We start from the raw sequence: 19,785 nt of genomic DNA, 5'->3' as shown, positions 1-19,785 counted from the left end.
CGAGTATTTCTTTATAATTTTCCCAGAAGTAGCATTTTTTAGGGAGAACCATTGATATATAGTCCTGAAAACACTATCAATCTTTATATATATTGGCCCACACATGAAATAAAGAACTTAGTTAATATAATAATCGAGTATTTCTTTATAATTTTCCCAGAAGTAGGATTTTTTTAGGGAGAACCATTGATATAGTCCTGAAAACACTATCAATCTTTATATATATAGACCCACACATGAAATAAAGAGCTCAGTCGAGTATTACTTTATAATTTTCCCAGTTTTAACAAATTTTAAGGGGACATCATTTCATATTTTTCATTATTTTCTTATAATTATGAGAAAACCATAAATAGTCTTAATATATATCGACCTAAACACGAAATAAAGAGTTTAGTTAATACAATAATCGAGTATTTCTTATAATTTTCCCAGAAGAAGCATTTTTTAAGGGGGAACCATTTCATTTTTTCATTATTTTCTTATTTGTTTCTTATCATGAGAAAACCATAAATAGTCTTAATATATATGAACCCTCACACGAAATAAAGAGTTTAGTTAATACAATAATCGAGTATTTCTTATAATTTTCCCAGAAGAAGCATTTTTTTAGGGGGAACCATTATATTTTTTTCATTATTATTTAACTATTTTCCTCTTACCATTAAAGCACCACCATCAGTCTTAATATATATGGACCCTCACACGAAATAAAGAGCTTAGTTAATACAATAATTGAGTATTTCTTATAATTTTCCCAGAAGCATTTTTTTAGGGGGAACTATTTCATTTTTTACATTATTTGCTTCTTATCATGAGAAAACCATAAATAGTCTTAATTTATATCGACCTAAACAGGAAATAAAGAGTTTAGTTAATACAATAATTGAGTATTTCTTATAATTTTCGCAGAAGTAGCATTTTTTTAGGGGGGACTATTTCATTTTTTACATTATTTGCTCCTTATCATGAGAAAACCATAAATAGTCTTAATACATATCGACCTAAACACGAAATTAAGAGTTTAGTTAATACAATAATTGAGTATTTCTTATAATTTTCCCAGAAGCATTTTTTAAGGGGGAACCATTTCATTTTTTCATTATTTTCTTATTTGCTTCTTATCATGAGAAAACCATAAATAGTCTTAATATATATCAACCTAAACACGAAATTAAGAGTTTAGTTAATACAATAATCGAGTATTTCTTATAATTTTCCCAGAAGAAGCAATTTTTAAGGGGAAACCATTTCATTTTTTTCATTATTTGCTTCTTATCATGAGAAAACCATAAATAGTCTTAATATATATCGACCTAAACACGAAATAAAGAGTTTAGTTAATACAATAATCGAGTATTTCTTATAATTTTCCCAGAGGAAGCATTTTTTTAAGGGGGAACCATTTCATTTTTTCATTATTTTCTTATTTGTTTCTTATCATGAGAAAACCATAAATAGTCTTAATATATATGAAGCCTCACACGAAGTAAAGAGTTTAGTTAATACAATAATTGAGTATTTCTTATAATTTTCCAAGAAGCGTTTTTTAAGGGGGAACCATTTCATTTTTTTCATTATTTTCTTATTTGTTTCTTTTAATGAGAAAACCATAAATAGTCTTAATACATATCAACCTAAACACGAAATAAAGAGTTTAGTTAATACAATAATTGAGTATTTCTTATAATTTTCCCAGAAGAAGCAATTTTTAAGGGGGAACTATTTCATTTTTTTTCTTTACTATTTCAATATATTTTCCTCTTACGATTAAAACACCATCACCAGACACGAAATAAAGAGGTTAGTTAACATAATAATCTACTTTTCTTCATTAATTGCCCTGTGAATGACATATAATCAACCATTCAAAAATAAATGAGTGTCCCATATCTTTCCAAAAATAGACTTTACCTACATATAAACAGACCACGCCTTCACATAAACCCAATATACTTAAAAAAAAACAAAAAACATACATTTAAACCACTAAATAAGCCCATAGGAATAAATAAGGTCACAAGAAGAGGAGGAGGAAGGCGAGCACTGACAGAACACACAGAGGTCAAGAACTCGGTCCACATCCAGCATTTTGACCTCTATGACCCTCAGGTGAGACGTTTGACCACTGACCTGACCTTCTATTGCCATTAAACCTTCCTGTGACCTTATAGAGCGGGAGGGAGGGGAGGAGAGAGAGGGGGGACTTGAGAAATGGCGTCTCCCCTCCCCCTTTGTTCCTTTCTCTCACTCTGAAACTTATAATATTTTTCCCATTTTCTCTTCTTCTATGCGTTGTCTACCATTCTTATTTAGTGTCATATGTAGAGGGAGACTTGTATTACCTTTGTCTTAAGTGTGGTAGACTAAAAATGAGGGATAACAGGCAAAAATTGGGTTTAAATAAGGCTGGATATTTCTTCCCGTCCATTTCCACCTTCATATTTTTCCCATTCTCTCTTCTTCTATGCCTTGTCTAACATTCTTATTTAGTGTCACATGTAGAGGGAGACTTGTATTATCTTTGTCTTAAGTGTGGTAGACTAATAATGAGGGATAATAGGCGAAAATTGGGTTTAAATAAGGCTGGATATTTCTTCATGTCCATTTCCACCTTCATATTTTTCCCATTTTCTCTTCTTCTATGCGTTGTCTAACATTCTTATTTAGTGTCACATGTAGAGGGAGACTTATATTACCTTTGTCTTAAGTGTGGTAGACTAAGGATGAGGGATAATAGGCGAAAATTGGGTTTAAATAAGGCTGGATATTTTTTCCCTCCATTTACACCTTCATATTTTTCCTATTTTCTCCTCTTCTATGCGTTGTCTAACATTCTTATTTAGTGTCACATGTAGAGGGAGACTTATATTACCTTTGTCTTGAGTGTGGTAGACTAAGGATGAGGAATAATAGGCAAAAATTGGGTTTAAATAAGGCTGGATATTTTTTGCCATCATTTATACCTCCATATTTTTCCAATTTTCTCTTCTTCTATGCATTGTCTACCATTCTTATTTAGTGTCACATGTAGAGGGAGACTTATATTACCTTTGTCTTAAGTGTGGTAGACTAATAATGAGGAATAATAGGCGAAAATTGGGTTTAAATAAGGCTGGATATTTCTTCCCGTCCATTTCCACCTTCATATTTTTCCCATTTTCTCTTCTTCTATGCGTTGTCTAACATTCCTATTTAGTGTCATATGTAGAGGGAGACTTGTATTACCTTTGTCTTGAGTGTGGTAGACTAATAATGAGGGATAATAGGCGAAAATTGGGTTTAAATAAGGGTGGGTATTTTTTCCCGTCCATTTCCACCTTCATATTTTTCCCATTTTCTCCTCTTCTATGCGTTGTCTAACATTCTTATTTAGTGTCACATGTAGAGGGAGACTTATATTACCTTTGTCTTCTGTGTGGTAGACAAAAAATGAGGGATAATAGGCGAAAATTGGGTTTAAATAAGGCTGGATATTTCTTCCCGTCCATTTCCACCTTCATATTTTTCCCATTTTCTCTTCTTCTATGCGTTGTCTAACATTCTTATTTAGTGTCATATGTAGAGGGGGACTTATATTACCTTTGTCTTAAGTGTGGTAGACTAATAATGAGGGATAATAGGCGAAAATTGGGTTTAAATAAGGCTGGATATTTTTTCCCTCCATTTACACCTTCATATTTTTCCTATTTTCTCTTCTTCTATGCATTGTCTAACATTCTTATTTAGTGTCACATGTAGAGGGAGACTTGTATTACCTTTGTCTTAAGTGTGGTAGACTAATAATGAGGAATAATAGGCGAAAATTGGGTTTAAATAAGGCTGGATATTTCTTCCCGTCCATTTCCACCTTCATATTTTTCCTATTTTCTCCTCTTCTATGCGTTGTCTACCATTCTTATTTAGTATCACATGTAGAGAGAGACTTATATTACCTCTGTCTTGAGTATGGTAGACTAAGGATGAGGAATAATAGGCAAAAATTGGGTTTAAATAAGGCTGGATATTTTTCCCCGTCATTTATACCTCCATATTTTTTCCCATTTTCTCTTCTTCTATGCTTTGTCTAACATTCTTATTTAGTGTCATATGTAGAGGGAGACTTATATTACCTTTGTCTTGAGTGTGGTAGACTTAGGATGAGGAATAATAGGCAAAAATCGTGTTTAAATAAGGCTGGATATTTTTTCCCGTCATTTATACCTCCATATTTTTTCCCATTTTCTCCTCTTCTATGCATTGTCTAACATTCTTATTTAGTGTCACATGTAGAGGGAGACTTGTATTACCTTTGTCTTATGTATGACAAATTAAGGATGTGAAACAGCGTGTGAAAATTAAGATTAAATACGAGAAACAATTTTTTTTTTCAATTCAATTTTCGTTAACTTATATTTTGTGTTCTTCTGTAGAATGTCTTGCATCCGTACTAAGTGTGATGTGTGTGGAGAGGCTTATATTTGTTGTCTTTGATGTGGCGTAGAGTTAGGAATGAGAAATATATAGGAAATTTAAGACTGAATAATGATAGAAAGTTCCCTTAACCCGGTAGCAGCGACGGGCCAAATTTGTGGCTTTACCGTGTACCAGCGATGGGCCAAATTTGTGCCATGATATAAACCCCCAAAATAGATGATGCATAAACTGATCACAAATGCTTTGATATATATTATGAAATGGTTTGCGTGAGTGATGATTTTCTTCTCATTTTTCTCGCTTGGGGGGACCATTAAGAAACATGATCCCCGCAGCTACCGGGTTAAATGACAGCAAATTCCTGCAAATGTTTGACTGTAAATGTTTGGAAAGACACGGCGAAAATTCCCTTGCAGCTGCCTCAGTGCGACTTAGGGAAATTCGCTAGTGTGCAAATCCACATTTAGCGAACTTGCGAATACTACAGCAGGGACACAAGGGGGCAGGTGTACACATTCCCCCTCTTCCAGCTCCAGAGGCCGAGACCTCGGCCCAAGGGCGTGGCAGAGGAAGTAAAGTAAGGTTAGTAATGCTTTGAAGGGATATGAAATTGCTTTAGTCATGCTAGGTTGTAAAGATAAGTTAGGTTGTACGGATAAGTGTGGTTTCGATAAGTTAGGTTAAGATAAGTTAGTTTGTTAAGATAAGTTTGGTTGTTAGGATAAGTTTGGTTTCGATAAGTTAGGTTAAGATAAGTTAGATTGTTAAGATAAGTTAGGTTGTTAGGATAAGTTTGGTTTCGATAAGTTAGGTTAAGTTAGATTGTTAAGATAAGTTAGGTTGTTAGGATAAGTTTGGTTTCGATAAGTTAGGTTAAGATAAGTTAGGTTGTTAGGATAAGTTTGGTTTCGATAAGTTAGGTTAAGATAAGTTAGTTTGTTAAGATAAGTTAGGTTAGTTTGTTAGGATAAGTTTGGTTGTCAGGATAAGTAAGCTATGTTGTCAGAAAAGTTAGGGTAAGTTAGGTAGTTATAGGTAAGTTAGGTTGTTAGGATAAGTAAGTTAGATTGTTAGGATAAGTTAGGTTGTTAGGATAAGTTAGGTTGTCAGAATAAGTTAGGGTAAATTAGGTTGTCAAAATAATTTAGGTTGTTAAGTTAGAATGTTAGGCTAAGTTATGTTGTTAGGATAAATAAGTAAGAATAAGTTAGGGTAAGTTAGGTTGCTAGGATAAGTAAGTTGGTTGTCAGGATAGGCTAGGATAAGTTAGGTTGTTAGGATAGGCTAGGATAAGTTAAGTTGTTAGGATAGGCTAGGATAAGTTAGGTTGTTAGGATAGGATAGGATAAGTTAGGTTGTTAAGATAGGCTAGGATAAATTAGGTTGTTAGGATAGGCTAGGATAAGTTAGGTTGTTAGGATAGGCTAGGATAAGTTAGGTTGTTAGGATAGGCTAGGATAAGTTAGGTTGTTAGGATAGGCTAGGATAAGTTAGGTTGTTAGGATAGGCTAGGATAAGTTAGGTTGTTAGGATAGGATAGGATAAGTTAGGTTGTTAGGATAGGCTAGGATAAGTTAGGTTGTTAGGATAGGCTAGGATAAGTTAGGTTGTTAGGATAGGCTAGGATAAGTTAGGTTGTTAGGATAGGCTAGGATAAGTTAGGTTGTTAGGATAGGCTAGGATAAGTTAGGTTGTTAGGATAGGCTAGGATAGGGTTATTAGGATAGGCTAGGATAAGTTAGGTTATTAGGATAGGTTAGGTTGTTAAAATAAGATAGATAACAAAACACTTAAAACTGACATAATAGGGAGCCTAGTCCTATCACATACTAACAAGGCCATTCTCAAACACCCAAACGCAGCAATGGAGGAAGCAAAACCAAACACCCCTGAAGACGAAGACAGCGACAAACAGGAAAACAGGACAGAAACAAACACAAAACCAAACAGCTGTGAGGATGAAAACAGCAATGAAAAGCGGAGCATCCCAGAAACAAGCGCAGAAGCAAACGGAAGAGAGGAGGGAGGGAGGGACAATGACGAGACTGAGACTGGAACAAACGGAGAACCAGACGTAGGAACAAACGGGGACAAACGGAGGAGCCAGATGGAGAGAAACACAATATCAAACACCAGTGAGGAGGAAACAAGGGACGATAAGGTGAATGAGCCTGAAATCGTCGCAGAAACAAACACAGCAACAAACAGGGATGAACGGAGCAGCCAAATGGAAACAAGCGGAAATTCAAACGGAAGTGCAGAGGAAGCAAGGGTCGATAAGGGAACTGAGTCTGGAATCAACACAGAAACATACGCAGACACAAACGCAGGAACAAACACCAACAAACACCAGAGTCATCCAGAAACAAACGCAATATCAAACACCAGTGAGGAGGAAGCAAGGGTCGATAAGGGAACTGAGCCTGGAATCAACACAGAAACATACGCAGACACAAACGCAGGAACAAACACCAACAAACACCAGAGTCATCCAGAAACAAACGCAATATCAAACACCAGTGAGGAGGAAGCAAGGGTCGATAGGGAGACTGAGCCTGGAATGGACACAGAAACATATGCAGACACAAACGCAGGAACAAACACCAACAAACACCAGAGTCATCCAGAAACAAACGCATATCCAAACAGAAGAGAGGAGGAGGAAAGGGACGATAGGGAGACTGAGCCTGGAATGGACACAGAACCAAACGCAGAAACAAACAGCGACGAACATTACAGCCAGATGGAGACAAACGTCGAATCAAACATCAGCGAGGAGGAGACCATTAAAGAAGAACAGTATCAATGGGAAACAAACATCGAAATCAAGATAGATCCAAACGTCATAACAAACAGCAGTGAAGATTGGAGTGCAATGGAAACAAACGAAGATGGAGATGAAGAGGAGGAGTGCCACTGGGAAACAAACAGGGAAGCAAACACAGACACAAACGTACTGACAAACGGAGGTGAAGTATGGAGCCAAATGGAAACAAACGGAGAAGAAAACGCCATTGAGGGTGAAGGTAGAGATGAGGAGGAGGGTCACCGGGAAACAAACACGGAGTCATACGCAAAAACAAACAGCAGTGATGAGGAGGAGGACAGCGAAGAGGAGCAGAGCGAAACAAAAACACACGTACAACCAAACGTCGCAGTATTTATCAAAGAGGAAAGCGCAGAACATCCTCACGAGATGGAAACAAACGCGGAAACAAACATCGACGAGGAGGTGGAAAGCGCCAAACACCAGAGCAGCCCAGAAACAAACGTGGCAGACATCAAGCAGGAGTGCGTTGAAGTGCAGGAAACAAACGCAAGTGAGAAAGGTGATAAACAGAACCAGGCAGAAACAGAAACAAACGCAAATGCAAACGGGACCTTCTATTTGTGTGAGCTATGCGGCAAAGTGTACAGGACCAAGTGTAACTTCGCCAAACACTCGTACACTCACGACAGTTCGAAACGCCCGGAAAAACACAAGGGGAAGAAGAATATAGGTCCGCGTACGTCCAAGTTCGGCAACGCGAAAAAACGTGGTATAAACAGTGACAAGATATTTAAGTGCGAGATATGCGGAAAGACGTCAAACAACCGCGGCGACTTAAAGAAACACTCGTACTCACACAGTTCCGTTAAGAATTTTAAGTGCGAGGTGTGCGGGAAAGGATTCACAGTTAACAGCAGCCTACATCGACACCTGTTAATCCACGCCGGTGCTCGGAATTTCGAGTGCAAGGAGTGCGGGAAAAAGTTCGTACAGAAAAACCATCTTGAGAATCACCTTCACATACACACAGGGAACAGGAACCACGAGTGCGGGGAGTGCGGAAAGAGATTCACCCAGCGGAGTAACCTCAACACACACACACTAACACACTACAACATACGAAACCACCAGTGTAATATCTGCGGGAGGAAGTACACCAAGAAAAGCAGCGTCGATACCCACATGCTAACCCACATAGGCATTGCGAACTTCGAATGCGAGCACTGCGGGAAAAAGTTCATTAAGAAAAACACTTTGAGGAGCCACTCGCTAATCCACGCCGGGAAACATTACGTCTGTCAAGAATGTGGAAAGGGGTTTACGCGGAAAGGCGACCTGGATATCCACATGGTGACCCACACTGGGGAGAAGAGGTTTAAATGCGACCACTGTGGCAAGCGATTCGCCACCAAGAGCAATATCATTAGTCATATGAGAGTCCACCGGATTGTGTGAGAGGTTAGGTTAGGTTAGGATGGGAGGCCTTGTGCACTGGTATCCCGGTTTGTGTTCCGTGAGATGAGAGATTTGTTCAGGAATAGGCGTAGACTGGGAGACCTGTGCACTCGTATCCCGGTTAGTGTTTCGTGAGATGAAAGATTTGTTCAGGAATAGGCATAGACTGGTAGACCTGTGCACTCGTATCCCGGTTAGTGTTCTGTGAGATGAAAGATTTGTTCAGGAATAGGCATAGACTGGTAGACCTGTGCACTCGTATCCCGGTTAGTGTTTCGTGAGATGAAAGATTTGTTCAGGAATAGGCATAGACTGGTAGACCTGTGCACTCGTATCCCGGTTATAGTGTTCCGTGAGATGAGAGATTTGTTCAGGAATAGGCATAGACTGGTAGACCTGTGCACTCGTATCCCGGTTAGTGTTTCGTGAGATGAAAGATTTGTTCAGGAATAGGCATAGACTGGTAGACCTGTGCACTCGTATCCCGGTTATAGTGTTCCGTGAGATGAAAGATTTGTTCAGGAATAGGCATAGACTGGTAGACCTGTGCACTCGTATCCCGGTTATAGTGTTCCGTGAGATGAAAGATTTGTTAAGGAATACACATAAGAGGGGGATAAAAATTTACGAGTGTTTATTCCATATTTAAAGTATAATGCCACAAGGTTAAGTTAGGTATGGAATATGTAGACGAGGAAGATTGTGATTGCAAAGGGAAAACGAGAGGAAATTGCTTAGGAAAAGACAAAAGGGGGGAAGAAAAATGTGATTGCAAAGGGAAAACGAGAGGAAATAGCAGAGGAAAAGACGAAAGGGGAAAGAAAAATGGGATTGCAAAGGGAAAACGAGAGGAAATAACGGAGGAAAAGACGAAAGGGGAAAGAAAAATGTAATTGCAAAGGGAAAACAAGAGGAAATAGCGGAGGAAAAGACGAAAGGGGGGAAGAAAAATGTGATTGCAAAGGGAAAATGAGAGGAAATAACGGAGGAAAAGACGAAAGGGGAAAGAAAAATGGGATTGCAAAGGGAAAACGAGAGGAAATAACAGAGGAAAAGACGAAAGGGGAAAGAAAAATGTGATTGCAAAGGGAAAACGAGAGGAAATAACAGAGGAAAAGACGAAAGGGGAAAGAAAAATGTGATTGCAAAGGGAAAACGAGAGGAAATAACGAAGGAAAAGACGAAAGGGGAAAGAAAAATGTGATTGCAAAGGGAAAACAAGAGGAAATAACGAAGGAAAAGACGAAAGGGGAAAGAAAAATGGGATTGCAAAGGGAAAACAAGAGGAAATAACAGAGGAAAAGACGAAAGGGGAAAGAAAAATGTGATTGCAAAGGGAAAACAAGAGGAAATAACGAAGGAAAAGACGAAAAGGGGAAAGAAAAATGTGATTGCAAAGGGAAAACAAGAGGAAATAACGAAGGAAAAGACGAAAAGGGGAAAGAAAAATGTGATTGCAAAGGGAAAACAAGAGGAAATAACGGAGGAAAAGACGAAAGGGGAAAGAAAAATGGGATTGCAAAGGGAAAACAAGAGGAAATAACGAAGGAAAAGACGAAAGGGGAAAGAAAAATGTGATTGCAAAGGGAAAACGAGAAGAAATAACGAAGGAAAAGACGAAAGGAAGGAAGAAAAATGTGAAAAAGAAAGATAAGGGGGAAACAAACCAGAGAAAAAAACATGGTGAGAGAGAGAGAGAGGGAGAGATTAGGTTAGCGACAGTATTTATGGTATACTTACGATATCGCTCGGAGGGAAAGTTCACTCATTCAGACACCATTCAAATTAGTATTAACTCAAAGGAGAAAAACACTCAAGAATTTCATTATGTACATGGTTAAGATATGCATGTAGTATCCCATGTATTGTTAGCTATACAAGATGTTTGACCACAAAGTATGCAGGTTAGGTTAGGGAGACATTTCGCTGCCCAAGAACACCTATTTGACAAGCCTTTCATAGGAGTTGTGGGCATTTCCAGGGGTAGTTTTTTGACCCTGGTGGTAGTTTAACCCTTCCTCTGTACCATGACCTTGAAGAAACATATTTGACAAGGCTTTCGTAAGAGTTGTGAGCATTTCCAGGGGTAGTTTTTTGACCCTGGTGGTAGTTTAACCCTTCCTCTGTACCATGAACCTGAAGAAACATATTTGACAAGGCTTTCGTAGGAGTTGTGGGCATTTCCAGGGGTATTCTATTTTACCCTGGTGGTAGTTTGACCTTTTCTCTGTACCATGAACCTGAAGAAACATATTTGACAAGGCTTTCGTAGGAGTTGTGGGCATTTCCAGGGGTAGTTTTTTGACCCTGGTGGTAGTTTAATCCTTCCTCTGTACCATGAACTTGAAGAAACATATTTGACAAGGCTTTCGTAGGAGTTGTGGGCATTTCCAAGGCTAGTTTTATGACCCTGGTGGTAGTTTGACCCTTCCTTTGTACCATGAACCTAAAGAAACACCAATTTGACAAGGCTTTCGTAGGAGTTGTGGGCATTTCCAGGGCTAGTTTTATGACCCTGGTGGTAGTTTGACCCTTCCTCTGTACCATGAACCTAAAGAAACACCTATTTGACAAGGCTTTCCTAGGAGTTGCGGGCATTTCCAGGGGTAGTTTTATGACCCTGGTGGTAGTGTGACCCTTCCTCTGTACCGTGAACCTGAAGAAACACTCATTAGAACCCGACTGACCCCCTCTTTGACCTTCAGAAGTAGTTGATGTGAGAAGCAAAAGTATCTTATAATACCAACCCATATATTCAACCACAAATTATATATTATCGCAAACAGGTCTCAGTTACTTCAAACCACATTTTTATTATTTTTATAGTGAAGGAAGTCACTCAAGGGCAAAATTTAAAGATAATAATGAAAAAAAAAACCCTGGGATCTGTTTCCTTCTCCTATAATTCCTTCCCCTTCTGTCTCTCTCCGGCATATGACCACAGATGTTGCGCCGACCAAACCAAACTTTCCCTTCTCCTATAATTCCTTCCCCTTCTGTCTCTCTCCGGCATATGACCACAGATGTTGCGCCGACTAAACAAAACCTTCCCTTCTCCTATAATTCCTTCCCCTTCTGTCTCTCTCCGGCATATGACCACAGATGTTGCGCCGACTAAACAAAACCTTCCCTTCTCCTATAATTCCTTCCCCTTCTGTCTCTCTCCGGCATATGACCACAGATGTCGCGCCGACTAAACCAAACTTTCCAACTTTTACTTCAAGCCACACTTCTATTATTTTTATAGTGAAGGAAATCGCTCAAGGGCAAAAATAATAATAATAATGAAAAAAAAACTGCTAATCACTGCCCCTATAAAATAAATGAGTAGCTAAATGGCCAAAAGAGAGGTCAACTTTGGAAGGAGGGGCGTCTCAATACATGTCAAAAACTGTGAGATTTTAAAGAACAAAGTCGTGTTAGTGAAAAACAGTCATGTATGCCTGCTCACTAATACGTAAAATATATAAATACCGTATGTTGTATATATTCAATGATACTTAGTAGAATGATACTTAAAAGTCAGTCACAGATATAAATTAAAATAAGCATCTACACAAAATTATATTAACCCAGTAGCTGCGAGGACCATGTTTCTTAAAGGCCCTTTCCTCTAAGCAAGTAAAATGAGGAAAAAATCATCACTCACGCAAACCATTTCATAATGTATATCAACGCATTTGTGATCGGTTTATGCATCATCAATTTTGGGAGGTTTATATCATGGCAAAAATTTGTCCCATCGCTGCTACACGGTAAAGCCACAAATTTGTCCCGTCGCTGCTACACGGTAAAGCCACAAATTTGGCCCGTCGCTGCTACACTGTAAAGCCACAAATTTGGCCTGTCGCTGCTACACGGTTAAGCCAGAAATTTGGCCCGTCACTGCTACACTGTAAAGCCACAAATTTGGCCCGTCGCTGCTACATGGTAAAGCCACAAATTTGGCCCGTCACTGCTACACTGTAAAGCCACAAATTTGGCCCGTCGCTGGTACACTGTAAAGCCACAAATTTGGCCCGTCGCTGCTACTGGGTTAAAGGGCCTCATTTGGTTGTATCTAAAGTTTGCGTTCTTAGGCTTTCAAGTATTTCCTAATTCAACTAATACTCATACCAGCACAAAATAAATATATATGTAAGAGAAAGTCATCTAAAATTACTGATATGTGTGTAAAACGTTAGGCCAAGCTAGGTCAGGTCATGTTAGATTAGGTTTCATTGTTAATTTGTACACAATTCCTCATTCAGTACTCATAACAAGATTTAAAAGTACGTATGTATGTAAGAGAGAATTCTGCGTAATTATTATTGTTACAGGAAAAGGTTAGGTTAGGTTTCACTGCCATCATGTTCCTGTTTTTTCACTGTCTGTTATTATGTAAACTGTTTTCCTTTAACCCCTTGACGGATTTCCTACAAGAAGACATCACCAAGCTACAGGAATGGAGCCTTTTTGCTCCATTCCTGTAGCTTGGTGATGTCTACAATTAGGCAGCCTACAATGTAGGCTGCTACAATTCACAGCTGCATTTGGATTAGTATGAACTTAAAAGGGGAAAAAATACTCAATTTCGAATAGGCTAGAAGGTTCAGTTAGGTTATGAGTTAGGTTAGGTTAGGTTGTGCGCTGGGGCATTCAGATTGATAGAAACTCAAAAGAGACAACAAATAATACTCAACAATTCTGAATAGGCTAGAAGGTTCGGTTAGGTTATGAGTTAGGTTAGGTTAGGTTGTGCGCTGGGACATTTGGATTGATGGAAACTCGGAAAAGGGAAAAAATACTCAGTTTCGAATAGGCTAAAAGAATGTTCGGATAGGTTAGGTTAGGTTGTGCACTGGGGCATTTGGATTGATAGAAACTCGGAAAAGGGAAAAAATACTCAGTTTCGAATAGGCTAAAAGAATGTTCGGATAGGTTAGGTTAGGTTGTGCACTGGGGCATTCGGATTGATGGAAACTCGGAAAAGGGAAAAAATACTCAGTTTCGAATAGGCTAAAAGAATGTTCGGATAGGTTAGGTTAGGTTGTGCACTGGGGCATTCAGATTGATAGAAACTCGGAAAAGGGAAAAAATACTCAGTTTCAAATAGGCTAAAAGAATGTTCGGACAGGTTAGGTTAGGTTGCGCACTGGGAGCATTCGGATTGATGGAAACTCGGAAAAGGGAAAAAATACTCAGTTTCGAATAGGCTAAAAGAATGTTCGGATAGGTTAGGTTAGGTTGCGCACTGGGGCATTCGGATTGATGGAAACTCGGAAAAGGGAAAAAATACTCAGTTTCGAATAGGCTAAAAGAATGTTCGGATAGGTTAGGTTAGGTTGCGTACTGGGGGCATTCAAATTAATAGGAACTCGAAAAAGATGAAAAATAATACTCAACAATTTTGCATACGCTAAAATAAGGTTCGGTTAGGTTAGGTTGCGCACTGGGGCATAAACACATACTTAATTTTGTACTTAATGTTGTATAAATATCTTAGTATCAAGCAGCTATGGAAGTTATATATTGTAGGGAATATTGTGTTAGTATTAGTGATGTAGGGACTGGGGAAGGAAGGAGAGGGAAGGAAAGATAAGGAATATAATGTTAAAGGGATTGAGGAAGGAAGAAGAGGGAAGGAAAAGGAAGGAAGGTTGTGTTAGTATTAGTAAGTGATGTTGAAGGGACTGGAGAAGGAATATTGTGTTAGTGATTGTAAGTGATGGGGAAGGGGAGGAAGGGATTGGGGAAGGAGAGGGAAGGGATTGGGGAAGGAGAGGAAATGGATTGGGGAAGGAAAGGAAACGAGAGGAGGGGATTGGGGAAGGAGAGGAAACACGAGGAAGGGATTGGGGAAGGAGAGGAGGAAGGGATTGGGGAAGGAGAGGAAATTAAGGGAAGGGATTGGGGAAGGAGAGGAAATGGATTGGGGAAGGAAAGGAAATGAGAGGAAGGGATTGGGGAAGGAGAGGAAATTAAGGGAAGGGATTGGGGAAGGAGAGGAAATTAAGGGAAGGGATTGGGGAAGGAGAGGAAACGAGAAGAAGGGATTGGGGAAGGAGAGGAAATTAAGGGAAGGGATTGGGGTAGGAGAGGAAAGGGAAGGGATTGGGAGAGGAGATCGAGGGAAGGGATTGGGGAGAGGAGATCGAGGGAAGGGATTGGGGTAGAAGAGAGAAGGGAAGAGAGAGAAGGCTGTGTTTAATTAGTAATATTGAAGAAACTGAAGAAAGGAAAAGCATATGGTAGGTATTGAGTGGTATTGGAGTACTTGGGTATATCGTGTATGTGTCGTGTTATTAGTGTGTGTGTGTGTGTCATTGTTATTCATTGATATAGTTTTGTGTTACGAATATTGACTTCAGTTATGTATGTTATTCTGTATGTTATTATTTATTATTTATTTATTGACTTGTGGTGTGAGAGCTGGGTATACAAGGGTGAAAGATAAAATGAAATGAAGGAAAATAAAAGGAATTTGCGGATAACCTTGGTAGTCTTTTCTTACTCCCGAAATTGACCTCTCATGAAACCGACCTCAAAATTGACATCTTACAAAATTGACCTCCTGATAAAATTAATCTTTCAAAATTGACCTCTCCTTACAAAATTGACCTCTCCTTACAAAATTGACCTCTCCTTACAAAATTGACCTCCTGACAAAATTGACCTCCTTACAAAATTGACCTCCTTACAAAATTGACCTCCTGACAAAATTGACCTCTCCTTACAAAATTGACCTCCTGACAAAACTGATCTTACAAAATTGACCTCTCCTTACAAAATTGACCTGATAAAATTGACTTCTCCTTACAAAACTGATCTGATAAAATTGACCTCTCCTTACAAAATTGACCTGATAAAATTGACCTCCTGACTACGTTGTTTTCTACTGCAGAAATGTCTTACTTTTTTCCAAGAGTATTCTGTCAGTATTTACCTCACTGTGTGCTGACGGCCACCACTCTTGCAGGTGCTGAGGCCAAGGTCAGCAGCACCGCCGGGACTCCTCGCCGCTGCCCTCAGCACTACAGCTCACCTTGCCTTGGGGGCTCCTGCAGGAGTGGCCCACGCTGCCCCCCCCCCCCCACCTCCAGGGTTGTCTGCCAGGAGTGGTGCCACAATGGAGGATGTGGGGCCAGGCAGCGACACAGACAGCCCGGACCAGCGGCAGGTCACTGCTGAGGGTGGCAACACTGAACACCCCAATACACACACTGCTGTTAGGAACTTTGAGTGTGAACTGTGTGGGAAAACGATTACTTGTAAAGGTAACCTCAATAAACACATGACCATCCACACTGGTGTTAAAAACTTTGAGTGTGAACTGTGTGAAAAAAAGTTTCTTTTTAAATATATCCTCAATAAACACATGGCCATCCACACTGGTGTTAAAAACTTTGAGTGTGAACACTGTGGGAAAAAGGTTACTGCTAAAAGTTCCCTCAAACAACACATGCTCATCCACACTGGTGTTAAAAACTTTGAGTGTGAACTGTGTGGGAAAAAGGTTAACTCTAAAGGTAACCTCAAACAACACATGGTCGTCCACACTGGTACTAAAAGCTTTGAGTGTGATCAGTGTGGGAAAAAGTTTCTTCGTAAAGGTAACCTCAAGTCACACATGGTCCTCCACACTGGTACTAAAGACTTTGAGTGTGATCTTTGTGGGGAAAAGTTTTTTCATAAAAATGGGCTCATCATGCACATCCCTACTCACTCTGGTACTAAAAGCTTTGAGTGTGGACAGTGTGGGAAAAAGTTTCTTCGTAAAGGTGACCTCAATAGACACATTCTCACCCACACCGGTGCCAAAGAGTTAGAGTGTGGGCAGTGTGGGAAAAAGTTAGCTAATAAACAGAGCCTCAATAGACACATCCTCACCCACACTGGTGTTAGAAACTTTGAGTGTGAAGAGTGTGGGAAAAGATTTCTTCGTAAAGGTGACCTCAACACCCACATGCTCATCCACACTGGTGAAAGGAAGTTTGAGTGTGATGTTTGTGGCAAGTGTTTCACCACCAAGAGTTCTATTGCCCGCCACGTCAAGACACACCTGTGAGGTATTTCACCACGGCCTGATCACAAGCAGGACTTGCAATCGCCAGCATGTACCCTCCCGATTAGAGCAACTGCAAGGCTCTTTAGTCAACCTCTGTTACTGCCAGGACATCACACCCCACACACCCCACTCCCCTAGTTTAAGGCAGAACAGCAACCATGCACTCCTAGTCAGTGGAAAGAAAAAGGCCTGAGCGGGCCCCAACCCGCCACATCATCCCATGGTGTGGTAGCGCAGCGCATAACCGACTGAGTTATCAGAATGGTATACAGTAATCCCTCGTCTATCGCGGGGGTTAGGTTCCAGAACGCCCGCGATAAGCGAAAATCCGCGAAGTAGCAACCTCATATTTTTAAAAAATATTTATATATATTTTAAGGTTTTATAAACCCTCCCCACACTCTTACAAATCTTTCCCACACTTATAAACACTTCCTATGACGTTTCGTTGTTACGACGCGGTCCCAATAAATGATACTATAATTCTTGTTTCGACTTTCGACATTTGCTTCATAAATACGAACTTCGCGCAGTAATTAGTTTGGCGGGGCGGAAGAACACTCAGAGAAAGGACAGTATGAGCGTAGCTCACTTCTTTTATATCACAATTAGGTAAATCCAGAAGGGGAAAGGGAGGAGAGGGACGGAGTGAGTCATGAAAAAAATACCGATAGAGGATGTAGGAAGGGAGAACAAGGAAAAGCAATGGAGGAAACAGGGAGAGATAGAAAGGATGAAAACAAGGGTGTGGGGAGGGAGGGACAGTGGGGAGAGTCAGGTCAGGTCCTGAGGGAGAGTCATAGCAGGTTCAGTCAGGACACGACCTGACTCTCAATTCCACCCCTCCCTCCCCACACCCTTTCCATTTCCCCTTCTGTGTGTGTGTGTGTGTGTGTGTGTGTGTGTGTGTGTGTGTGTGTAATCTAATGGGGAAGGAGAAAGAGAGGAAGAGTGAGAGATAAGACTAAAGATAAGAGGGTGTGAGAAAGGAGGAAACAATGGAAATGAGTGGAGGAAATGGGACGGGAAAAGAAGAGAGAGGTAGGGAGGGTCAGGTAAAGGTGAGGAAAGAGGGGGAGAGAAAGCTAGGGTGTGAGTGGGAGGGAAAGAGATTAAAAGAGAGAGGTAGGGAGGGTCAGGTAAAGGTGAGGAAAGAGGGGGAGAGAAAGGGTGTGAGTGGGAGGGAAAGAGATTAAAAGAGAGAGGTAGGGAGGGTCAGGTAAAGGTGAGGAAAGAGGGGGAGAGAAAGCTAGGGTGTGAGTGGGAGGGAAAGAGATTAAAAGAGAGAGGTAGGGAGGCTCAGGTAAAGGTGAGGAAAGAGGGGGAGAGAAAGCTAGGGTGTGAGTGGGAGGGAAAGAGATTAAAAGAGAGAGGTAGGGGGGGTCCTGTACAGGTGAGGAAAGAGGGGGAGAGAAAGGGTGTGAGTGGGAGGGAAAGAGATTAAAAGAGAGAGGTAGGGAGGATCAGGTAAAGGTGAGGAAAGAGGGGGAGAGAAAGCTAGGGTGTGAGTGGGAGGGAAAGAGATTAAAAGAGAGAGGTAGGGAGGGTCAGGTAAAGGTGAGGAAAGAGGGGGAGAGAAAGCTAGGGTGTGAGTGGGAGGGAAAAAGATTAAGAGAAAAACTGGGAGGGAGGTGAAAGGAAAAGAAGAAAGAAATGAGAAGGAAGGAGAAAAATACGGGGACGGAGAGGGAGAAGAAAGAAAGGAAATGTGGGAGGAGTGAACCAGGGATGTGCTGGGCACACACAGAAGGGTCTCTCTCCTGGAAGCAGTAATCATTCCGCCAGCCAGAAGCCAGAAGCATCGCCTCTTTGGTGGGTCCAGAGGGTGTACAGGAGCGATAGGACAGGATACAGAAATAAGGTTGTGATCAGAGGAGCCCAACAGAGAGAACAGTTTATCAGGTATCAGGACACCTCTCCTCCCGAAATGGACCTCTCTTTTTGGCCACTCCTATGTACTCTTCGGGAGCAGTAAGTAGCAGGCTTTTTTCTCTTTTTTTTCCATGCCCTTGAACTGTCTCCTTTTCTGTAAAACAAAACAAAAATGTTTGACAAAGTAAGCAGAAGGGTTAGAGGTAAGGAAGAGGTCTAGTATGTTGGGCCAGTCTCCAAGACAGTCGGGAATACGTGTAGGGTGCTGAACCAACTGCTCTAGGTTATTGAGGAGAGCAAAGTTGTAGATTGAGGAAAGCAAAGTCGTAGGCTTGTTCACCAGGCTGATCAGTAAGAGCAGGTGGTGAACATTGAAATCTCCTAGGATGGAGATTTCAGCGAAGGGAGCATGGGTCAAGATGTGCTCCACTTTAGAGTTCAAGTAGTCAAAGAATTTTACATAGTTAGTAGAGTTAGATGAGAGATAAACAGCACAGATGTATTTAGTAATAGAATGACAGTAAAGTCTTAGCCAGATGGTGGAAAATTCTGAAGAGTCAAGGTCGTTGGCACGAGAGCAAGTGATGTCGTTGCGCAAGTAGGTGCAACATCCAGCTTTGGATTGAAATTTAGGATAGAGATAGTAGGAGGGAACAGAGTAGAGATTGCTGTCGGTAGCCTCAGAAACCTGTGTTTCGGTGAGGAAGAGAAGGTGAGGTTTAGAGGAGAGATGGTGTTCCACAGAATGAAACTTAGAACAAAGACTGCGAATGTTGCAGAAATTGATAAGAAAGAGGTTCGAGGAGTTATCAGGACACCTCTCAGGTCAGCAGCCAGAAGGGGAGTCCTCCCTGGGGGAATTTATGGTTGCCCCACCAGGCAGGGTCTCTGAGGCATATATATTGTACGCCATTTTGAATTTTGAATTTTGGGAAAAGGTGTGTATGTTGTGTGAATGTAGTGTGGTGTGGATAGAGGGGATCTGTCTTTAGAGACCATGCTGAACTACTCTCCAGTGTTGATGAGACAAAAGGGAAACGGTTAGTGAGGTAATGGGAAGGATGTTTGGAGGCCTTCAGCACCCTCCTCACTTCCCATAGATACCTCACCGGGAGTGGCTTGCGCCCGTTCGGTAGGTGTTTTCCTACCTACTCCAACTATATACATACTGGTTGTACTGGGTACAGTATAATGAAGGGCATAAAGAAAACAATTGAAAAGTGCA

The 19,785-nt window shown here is 40.6% G+C and overlaps 2 protein-coding genes across 59 annotated transcripts; both read left to right on the top strand.

The window, feature by feature from the left end:
- Positions 1-4,980: 4,980 nt before the first annotated feature.
- Positions 4,981-10,095, top strand: LOC126993335 (zinc finger protein 239-like). 9 transcript variants are annotated; one of them, XM_050852285.1, is made up of 4 exons: positions 5,263-5,686; positions 5,799-5,938; positions 5,995-6,050; positions 6,159-10,095. In XM_050852285.1, exon 4 carries the CDS (start codon positions 6,281-6,283, stop codon positions 8,639-8,641), a length of 2,361 nt encoding a protein of 786 aa, XP_050708242.1. In that variant the 5' UTR covers positions 5,263-5,686; positions 5,799-5,938; positions 5,995-6,050; positions 6,159-6,280; the 3' UTR covers positions 8,642-10,095. The 9 variants fall into 9 exon arrangements, with proteins under 9 accessions (XP_050708246.1, XP_050708242.1, XP_050708240.1 ...); XM_050852283.1 differs by having other exon boundaries at positions 5,995-6,078; XM_050852280.1 differs by having other exon boundaries at positions 5,995-6,106.
- Positions 10,096-13,149: 3,054 nt separating this feature from the next.
- On the top strand, positions 13,150-17,741 carry LOC126993340 (gastrula zinc finger protein XlCGF8.2DB-like). Of its 50 annotated transcripts, none has more exons than XM_050852381.1 (4): positions 13,150-13,230; positions 13,344-13,375; positions 13,572-13,669; positions 13,768-17,741. In XM_050852381.1, the coding sequence occupies exon 4, from the start codon at positions 15,750-15,752 to the stop codon at positions 16,686-16,688; it is 939 nt and encodes a 312-aa protein (XP_050708338.1). In that variant the 5' UTR covers positions 13,150-13,230; positions 13,344-13,375; positions 13,572-13,669; positions 13,768-15,749; the 3' UTR covers positions 16,689-17,741. The 50 variants fall into 50 exon arrangements, with proteins under 50 accessions (XP_050708338.1, XP_050708322.1, XP_050708345.1 ...); XM_050852365.1 differs by having other exon boundaries at positions 13,474-13,669; XM_050852392.1 differs by lacking the exon at positions 13,572-13,669 and adding an exon at positions 13,474-13,566 and having other exon boundaries at positions 13,156-13,375; positions 13,768-13,866; positions 13,965-17,741.
- The last annotated feature ends 2,044 nt before the right edge of the window (positions 17,742-19,785 follow it).

This window comes from Eriocheir sinensis, unplaced genomic scaffold (assembly GCF_024679095.1).
Source record: "Eriocheir sinensis breed Jianghai 21 unplaced genomic scaffold, ASM2467909v1 Scaffold602, whole genome shotgun sequence".
Taxonomy (NCBI): Eukaryota; Metazoa; Arthropoda; class Malacostraca; order Decapoda; family Varunidae; genus Eriocheir; species Eriocheir sinensis.
The sequence above is the reverse complement of the archived record's forward strand: the minus strand, read 5'-3'. Positions and strand labels throughout refer to the sequence as shown.